This window comes from Apium graveolens, chromosome 4, assembly GCF_009905375.1.
Source record: "Apium graveolens cultivar Ventura chromosome 4, ASM990537v1, whole genome shotgun sequence".
Lineage (NCBI taxonomy): Eukaryota > Viridiplantae > Streptophyta > Magnoliopsida > Apiales > Apiaceae > Apium > Apium graveolens.
In genome coordinates, this window is record NC_133650.1 from 41,735,422 (window position 1) to 41,745,230 (window position 9,809).

The 9,809-nt window shown below is 36.8% G+C and overlaps 1 protein-coding gene across 1 annotated transcript; it reads left to right on the forward strand.

The window, feature by feature from the left end:
• The first annotated feature begins 7,669 nt into the window (after window positions 1–7,669).
• Window positions 7,670–9,514, forward strand: LOC141718510 (uncharacterized). Its single transcript, XM_074520892.1, has one exon. The coding sequence runs from the start codon at window positions 7,670–7,672 to the stop codon at window positions 9,512–9,514; it is 1,845 nt and encodes a 614-aa protein (XP_074376993.1).
• The last annotated feature ends 295 nt before the right edge of the window (window positions 9,515–9,809 follow it).

Genomic DNA, 9,809 nt, shown 5'->3' on the forward strand with positions numbered 1-9,809 from the left:
TGCTTGAGTCCACCTCATTTGTTTTGTGCTAATTTTATGCATCTTTTGAAATTCTATTTTACAGTGGCTTCTCAGTGTAAGTGAGTCACGACTGTTTATCAGAATTTATGCTATTATCAGAGTATTTCTCCAGTAATCATCATGTGTGAAAAGTCACCAAGAAAATATTTTGCTTTTCTAATGCATATTTACTTAATACCAGCAATGCACTTGGGTCGTCCCTTCCACATTTTTACTCTAGATCTCAAAGGAGTACCTGATTTTATTCTTTGATCTTTTTGCTTTTTCTTTTGATAAGTGAGGTTTATCAGCACTTAGTACAGTCAGCAGTTTTACTAGTATCAGAACTTAACAGATGAGTAGCATTATTCTAATTTGTGACTTAGTAATAAGATATACAAAGTAAACTTAACTAAGCTCAATTATCAGAATTTGCTAGTGTCATAAGATTTCCGCTGAAATAATTACTTCTTACATGGAATCATTTGTTTATTGAAGACTACTAAGTCAGTATCTAGCACAGTTATCCTCATAGGATTAAATAGGTACTTGAACAAACATATCACTTATCAGAGTTTAGAAACATATATCAGACAACAGTCAGTACTTAAAGACATTTATCAATTAAGCACAGAATACACAATGAGATTAATTCTGTAAATACTGAGCATAAAGTCTGATAACACAGAACAAGACTAAGCAGATTTAGAGAAAGAACCTGAAACCATTCCAAGTTCATTTATCAATCTTGTAAAAGTAGCTTCACACAGTGGTTTTGTGAAGATATCTGCTAGTTGTTGATCTATGGGAACAAAATGCAATTCCACTATACCTTCATCCACATGTTCCCTGGTGAAGTGGTACCTTATGCTGATGTGCTTTGTCATAGAGTGCTGAACTGGATTACCTGTCATAGCAATAGCACTTTGATTATCACAGTAAATAGGGATTTTGAAATATGTTAACCCATAATCCAGTAACTGATTCTTCATCCAAAGAATCTGTGCACAACAGCTTCCTGCAGCAATATACTCTACTTCTGCAGTTGATGTGGAAATTGACTTTTGTTTCTTGCTGTACCAAGAAACCAATCCGCCTCCAAGAAATTGGCAGCTTCCACTTGTGTTTTTCCTGTCAATTTTGCAACCTGCAAAATCTGCATCTGAGTAACCTATTAGTTTAAAATCTGATTCTCTAGGATACCATAATCCCAGAGCAGCTGTTCCTTTAAGATACTTAAAGATTCTTTTTACAGCTGTTAAGTGAAGTTCTCTTGGATCTGCTTGAAATCTTGCACAAAGACAGGTAGCATACATGATATCAGGTCTACTAGTAGTTAGATAGAGTAGAGAGCCAATCATACCTCTGTAGTCAGTAATATCTACTGATTTACCGATATCCTTATCCAGTTTTCTTGCAGTGGCCATTGGAGTGGATGCACTTGAACAATCTTGCATTCCAAATTTCTTCAGCAAGTTTCTGGTGTACTTGGTTTGACAAATAAAAGTGCCTTCCTCATTCTGCTTGACTTGAAGGCCCAGAAAATAGCTAAGTTCCCCCATCATACTCATCTGATATCTTGACTGTATTAGTTTGGCAAACTTCTTGCAAAGTTTGTCATTTATAGATCCAAAAATGATATCATCAACATAAATCTGGACCAGAAGTAAGTCCTTTCCATGGTTGAGGTAGAACAGTGTTTTGTCTATTGTCCCTCTGTTGAATCCACTTTCCAGAAGAAATTGAGCTAAAGTCTCATACCATGCTCTAGGAGCTTGCTTAAGTCCATAAAGTGTTTTATCAAGCCTGTAGACATAATCTGGATGTTTGGTATCTACAAAACCTGGAGGTTGTTCAACATATACCTCCTCCTCCAATTCTCCATTGAGAAAAGCACTTTTCACATCCATTTGAAAGACAGTAAACTTTTTGTGAGCAGCATAAGCCAAGAATATCCTTATGGCTTCTAACCTAGCAACTGGTGCAAATGTTTCATCATAATCAATTCCCTCCTGTTGAGAATATCCTTTTGCAACCAGCCTTGCCTTATTCCTTGTAATTATGCCATCACTGTCAGTTTTGTTTCTGAATACCCACTTTGTACCAACAACAGTTCTATTCTTTGGTCTTGGCACTAGGGTCCAGACTTTGTTTCTTTCAAATTCATTCAACTCTTCCTGCATTGCTTGCACCCAATCAGCATCTTGAAGAGCTTCTTCCACTTTCTTTGGCTCAGTCTGAGAGAGAAAAGAATTGTAAAGACATTCATTTGAAGTACCTGTTCTAGTTCTGACACCTGCATTAGGATTTCCAATTATCAAATCAGGTGTATGTGATTTTGTCCACTTCCTTGCAGATGGAAGGTTTTCTTTAGAACTGGATGCTCCCCCATGATCCATGCTATCTTCATTTTCATTTTCTGATGCTCCCCCTGAAACTATGCTCTCTGAGTTGGATTTTTTAGTATTTAGATTTTCAGCACTATTAGAACTTGGCTTATCAGAACTTGACGAATCAGAACTTGAAGAGCCAGATTCATGTTCTGATGTCTCTTGAGATGTGGTAGGATCTTGAGTATGCTCCCCCTGTATAGGTGCATCTTGCTTTGATGTAGTCACCACAGTTTCAATAACATCAGAGTTTAATCCATCAGAGTTTACAGTATCAGGAGTTAGACTGTCAGGATTTTCAATATCAGAATTTGAGTCTTTATTTTCAAATCTCAGCTGATCATGGTCAATGAAATCTTCAAGACCAGTAATCTTTTTGTCATCAAAAGAGACATTGATAGATTCCATGACCACTTTTGTTCTCAAATTATAGACTCTGAAGGCTTTTGTGGAAAGTGGATATCCAACAAAGATTCTTTCATCAGCTTTTAGATCAAACTTTGATAGCTGTTCAAGATGAGTCTTGAGAACAAAACACTTGCATCCAAATACATGAAAATATTTCAGATTTGGCTTCTTTTTCTTCACCATCTCATATGGTGTTTTTCCATGCTTGTTAATGAGTGTTGCATTTTGAGTAAAACAAGCAGTCTGCACAGCTTCAGCCCAGAAATAGGTTGGAAGCTTTGCTTCTTCAAGCATTGTACGTGCAGCTTCAATGAGAGTTCTATTCTTCCTTTCAACAACTCCATTTTGCTATGGAGTTCCAGGAGCAGAAAATTCCTGCTTTATTCCATGGCTTTTGCAGAACTCTTCCATTATCAAATTCTTGAACTCAGTGCCATTATCACTCCTTAAAACTTTCACAGAATCTTTGACCATTTTATCCAGATGTTTGATATGATCAATCAAGGTTGATGCAGTTTCACTTTTTGTATGCAAGAAATACACCCATGTGTATCTGGTGAACTCATCCACTATGACCAACGCATACTTCTTCTTTGCAATAGACATGACATTTACTGGACCAAATAGATCAACATGTAGTAGATGATAAGGCTCAAGAATTGATGATACAGTCTTGCTCTTGAATGAAGATTTCCTTTGTTTGGCTTTCTGACATGAATCACAAAGACCATCAGGAGAAAATACTGTGTTTGGCAATCCTCTCACAAGATCTTTCTTGACCAGTTCATTTATATTGTTGAAATTTAAATGAGAGAGTTTCTTATGCCAATTCCAGCTTTCTTCAATTGATGCTCTACTCATCAGACAGATTGTAGAACCATCAGTACTTGTTGAAAGCTTAGCTTCATAAATGTTACCACGCCTATATCCTTTCAGAACAACTTTGCCTTTAGATTTACTCACAATTTCACAGTGTTCTTCAAAGAAATCAACATGATAACCTCTGTCACAGATTTGACTTATACTCAGTAGGTTGTGTTTAAGTCCTGAGACCAGAGCTACTTGTCTAATTATGACATTTCCAAGATTGATATTGCCATATCCCAATGTTTTTCCAATGTTGCCATCTCCATAAGAAACACTTGGGCCAGCTTTCTCCACAAAGTCTGATAGCAGGGCCTTATTTCCAGTCATATGTCCTGAACATCCACTGTCCAAAACTAGAATATTTTTCCTGTTGCCCTGCAATCACAAAGACCACTAATTATTAGTTTTAAGGACCCAGACTTGCTTGGATCCTTTGGCCTTATTAAGTTTGTTAACATTTGCAGCGGATTTAGCATCAGAGTTTATGTTAACATTTTTCTTATCAGAACTTACACTATTAGACTTTGAATCAGAATTTACACTAGAAGGAACAATAGAAACTTTCTTCAAAGAAGGTTTTATTTGATAATAATCATAGTACAAGCTATGATATTCCTTTCAAGTATAAATGGAATGCCATAAACTACCACAATGAAAACAAGGATTTTGTGGTTTGTATCTAACAGACTGACTCTTAACTCCTGACCTTGAAGGTAAGGAGTTAATATTCTTATTCTTCCTGCAAAAAGAAGCCAGATGGTTAGAACTTCCACAGTTATGACATGTTTTCCTAGAAGCATCAGGAACAGGTTTATAATTATTGCTTTTATTCACACCTTCCTTTCCATTCCTATTTTTCCTAGGTGATTTTACCTTGTTTGCATTCTTAACATCTTTCAGCTTATGCTTAAGCTGCTTCTTTGTCATTAAGCCTATGTTCACTTCAGCTGTCTTTTCCTGTTTTAGTTTGTCAGAAGTTAATTTCTTTATAACTTCTAATTTTTCATTTTCAGACTTTACAGTTACAAACTTAACAGGTTTTAACCTTGGCTTTTGCTTATCAACATGCTTAATTTCTTCAGTTCCTTTATCTTTCTTATCTTCTCCACAACCTAAGCCCTCTTTCCAGTTTCCACTACTTAGCAAATTTTGAGTTGTTTTGCCAGAGTTAGTCCAAGTCCTGATAATCTCTCTTTCCTTTTCTAACTTAGTTTTTAGAGATTCATTTAATTTTAGCACTTCATTCCTAACATAAAAAGCATCATCTCTATCCTTCTGAGTTTGAAGGAACATGACTAACTCTTTTTCTAAGAAATTATTTCTTTTCTTAAATGCAAGATTTTTAGAAGTTAATCTTTCACATGTTAAAGTTTGATCTCTATAACTAACAAACATGGTTTTAAGATATCTTCTCAACTCATTAATATCATCAGTATGAAAAGCATAAGTAGTCTGAGGTACCTTTGTTTCAGCAGCTTCAGAACTGCTCTCAGCACTTTCTTTATCAGCATTTGCCATCAATGCATAGTTTTCCTCACTTTCAGAGTCTGAGGTGTCTGTCCAGCTTTTCTGCTTTGTGACAAGAGCCTTTCCTTTGTCACCCTTTACCTTCTTGCAGTCAGGAGATATGTGGTCTTTCTCACCACAGTTATAGCATTTAACATTGGTGTAATCTCCTCTGTCAGACTTTCCTCCTCTGCCTTCAGATCTTCTGAAATTCTTCTTATCAGAACTTATGCCTTTCCTGGAAAACTTCTTTCCCTTCCTGAACTTCCTGTATGCAATCTTTGTGATTCTTTTCACCATAAGAGCACACAGCTTCATCATCTCCTCATCAGCATCAGTCTCAGGCAAGCTTTCAGAATCTGAGTCATCATCACTCTCAGAACTTGATGACTCAGTATCAGACTTTATGAAAAGAGCTTTACCCTTGTCTTTCTTTGAGGAAGCTGCTTTGGGGAATTCTTCTTCAGCCTTAAGAACAACTGTCCTTGACTTTCCTCCTTTCCTCTTGCTTCTTTGTTCCATCTCCAGCTCATGAGTCTTGAGCATTCCATAGATTTCGTCAAGAGTTGTTTCTTCAAGATTGTAGTTGTCTCTTATTGTCGTTGCCTTCAAATCCCAGCATTCAGGAAGAGCTAACAGGAACTTAAGGTTTGAATCTTCAAGATAATACTCTTTATCAACCAATGACAAATCATTCAAAAGTTTGACAAATCTATCATATAAATCATTCAATGACTCATTAGTCTTTCAGTCAAAGTGTTCATACTCTTGAGTGAGTATTGTCTTCCTGTTCTTCTTAATTCTGTCAGTTCCCTGACACCTTGTTTCCAGAGCATCCCATATCTCCTTAGCAGTCTTGCAGTTGATTACCCTGTTTGACATTACATTATCAATGGCACTATGCAGTAAGTGTCGTACCTTAGCATCCTTAGCAATTGATGCTATGTCTTCAGCAGTATAATCACTCTTCTCTTTTGGTACGGTCTTTGCTGCTTCACCTGCAACTGCAACTGCGAGCTTGGTTGGTTTGTGAGGGCCTTCCTTGATTCTATCAAGGTATTCTGGATCTGTTGCTTCCAAGAACATGGTCATCCTTACCTTCCATATGGGATATTCAGATGGTCTCAGTATGGGAACTCTGATGGTCTCATACCGACTCTGAATTTGTGTCTTTGGTGATTCCTCAGTTTTGGTAGGCTTAGTTGGAGTTTCTGTGTCCGACATGATTGTGTTTGGATCTTTAACTGTATGTATGTTAACAGATAGGCTCTGATACCAATTGTTAGGTCACACACACACTGTAGAGGGGGTGAATACAGTGTATAGTACACTCAAATCGAACTTTAAGAACTTAAGTAACAGAAAACAAACTTTATTGAAACAATAAACTCTGTTACAGTATGGAACTGTTACCTCTCAGTGATGAACAAATATCACGAGAGCTGCTAGGGTTACAGTGAATAATCTTCTCTAATAATGATAACACTTATAGTGTAAACCCTATGTCTGTGTTTATATACTACACAGTTACAAGATAATCGCTAATTGATATGGAATATAATTCTGCTTCCTAAAATATATCAATCAGATATCTTTTTTCCAAGTATTCCATTCTTTACAGAATTCCTTCTTCATGCATATCTCTTCTTATGTTTATCTTGATCTTCTTTCCTTTAATCAGCTACTGTCCTTATCTGATCGTCCTTCAGGACTTAAGTTCTGATATCTATCTTCTAATGATTATCTCCTGATATCATAAGTACTGATATCCTTAAGTCCTGACTTCCAGTATAAGTACTGATCAAAAGTTAAGTACTGATTTATCCTGTTCAAGTAAGATCTGAAAGCTAAACATAAAACATATTAGCCATGACATTATCAAATATATCTAACACTGTCTTTCCCCCTTTCCGATTAGACATTGAATCTCCAATTAAACCTCTCAATTTCTTCAACTTTCTAAACCTAGAACTCATTTGTTTCAATTTTTGTGACAGATTCGAAGATTAAGTAGTTAAGTGTGTTCATTGAAGTTTAAGGTGATGAGTAGAGTTTCTTGGAGCTAAATCTTGTAGCTAAGGGTTTATTAAAGCTTAAATCTCGGAGCTAATTAAGTTGGATTTTGGTCTTGGAGTTTGTTGCTGTGTTTTTTGGGATTTTGGAGCTTGCTTTGTTGGGTATATTCTTCTTTACATATCTGTTTATATATGTTTGGGCTGCATGTATATATTTGTGTAGTTGTATGTATGCATGTGAAATTGAAATGTGTAGTTATTGTATGTGTAGTTAAAATACGGATTTACATGAAATAACAAGTGCTTGTATATATTTATGTTTATGTTGTTTGTAAATATATTTGTGTTTGGGGCTTGTCGTTGTAAATAACATGGTTTATGAGTGAATATAGGAATTTTATATTGATTATACTAGGTAGTAAATGTACTATAGTATATAGTAAATTAATATGTTATTTGACAATCAGGTAGTTTGAGAATAGCATGGACAAATCTTGGATTTTCAAAGATAGGGACACACTTGACTATGAAATCGGGGTTGAAGAGTTTTTGATATTTGCCGAGGAAAATGCTAGTGATCCTAAAAGAATCCTCTGCCCCTGTAAAAGATGTGCTAACTTCAAAAAAATTGTAGTTAAGATTATCAGGGGACATTTATATGAAAATGGTTTTAGTCTAGGGTACCTTGATTGGATTTGGCATACACAAGGGTTTGCAAGTAGGTCATCAGTTAATAGAAATGCTCCGACCCCTGCATCTACGCCTGCCCCTGCACCTACGTCTGCCCGCGCACCGATACCTTCCCCTGGCCTTGCAACAGAAACAGTCAATATTTGTGATGCTGCATATAATTCGAGTGAGTACAATAATGAGCCGTATCAGTTTAGGAGATTTGTGGCTGATGCTGAACAGCCTTTGTATGAGGGTAGTGAATGTACCAAGTTGGAGTCGATGCTAAAACTGCACAATTGGAAAGCTAGGTTCAGAATTAGTGATAGTGCCTTTAACGATTTGCTGTCTACCGTTGGCTCTCTCCTTCCTAAGGACAATGTGATGCCACCTAATGCATATGAAGCCAAGAAAACCTTATCCGACTTGGGCCTAGAATACATAAAATATCACTCATGTCCAAACAATTGCATACTGTATCGGGGGGTAAATGTTGATGCTTCCGAGTGTCCTAAGTGTCGTTTATCTCGCTGGAAGTTAGGAAAGGATGGTAAAATAAGGATTAATGTTCCTGCTAAAGTAATGTGGTATTTTCCAATTATACCGAGATTCAAACGGATGTTTAAATCTCCTTCTACATCTGAACTAATGACCTGGCACTTAAAGCAGCGAATAGAAGACGGAAAGATGCGGCATCCAGCCGACTCTCCTTCTTGGAGAAATATCGACTATAGGTGGCCTGCCTTTGGTAGTGATGCACGAAATATTCGTTTGGCATTGTCTGCAGATGGTATAAACCCACATACTAACGGTCTAACCAATATATACTCTTGTTGGCCAATAGTATTAGTGACTTATAATCTTCCTCCGTGGTTATGTATGAAGAGGAAATTTATGATGCTAACAATTTTAGTTTCCGGTCCACATGAGCCTGGTAATGACGTTGACGTATATTTACAGCCTTTAATCGATGATTTAAAGAAGTTGTGGGAAGAAGGTGAACCAAATGTTTATGATGCATACACCAAGTCATATTTCACTTTAAAAGCAATTTTATTGTGGACAATAAATGACTTTCCTGCATATGGAAATCTGTCCGGATGCGTTAATAAATGTTATATGTGTTGTCCAGTATGCGCTAATGATACAGTTGCCAAGTATTTAAGCCATAGCAGGAAGATGTGTTACCAAGGCCATCGGCGTTACTTGGCTAGGAATCATCCATATAGGAAGCAAAAGGCCGCTTTTAATCTACAACAAGAATTAGGGCAGGCACGTCAACCTCTGTCTGGAGAAGAGGTTTTATTGCAGCAAGATAAAATTAAATTTCAGTTTGGGAAGGAAGTAAGGAAGTCAAAGAAGGTTGATTGTCCATGGAAGAAAAAGTCGGTTTTTTTCGAATTAGAATATTCGAAGTTTCACTATGTCCGTCATTGTTTAGATGTCATGCACGTCGAGAAGAACGTCTGTGATAGCTTGATCGGCACACTACTAAATATGAAATCTAAGTCTAAAGATAGTGAAGCTTCTCGTCTTGACATGATTGACATGGGGGTTAGGGCTGATCTAGCTCCACAAAAAGGAGAAAAAAAACCTACTTACCCCCTTCGATTTTTAATTTGTCCAAGGCAGAAAAAAAGAAAATGTTATCATCGTTAATGCACATGAAACTTCCTTATGGACACGCGTCGAACATTAAAAACTGTGTTTCCATGGAAGAATTAAAGATGTTTGGGATGAATTACGGTTATGTGGGCCGGTATTTTATAGATGGATGTATGCATTTGAGAGGTTTAATAAGGTGTTGAAGAGTTACGTACGCAACCGTTATTACCCCAAAGGCTGTATAGCTGAATGCTATCTGGGAGAAGAATCAGTAGAATTCTGCCAAGAGTTTGTCAAGCAAGCTTGCACCACTGCTAGTCTTCGTAAAGATGAAGGCAAGTTAAGTGGT

Bases quoted from the DNA above. Each gene is read 5' to 3' on its own strand.
- LOC141718510 (XM_074520892.1), top strand. From the start codon at position 7,670: ATGGACAAATCTTGGATTTTCAAAGATAGGGACACACTTGACTATGAA.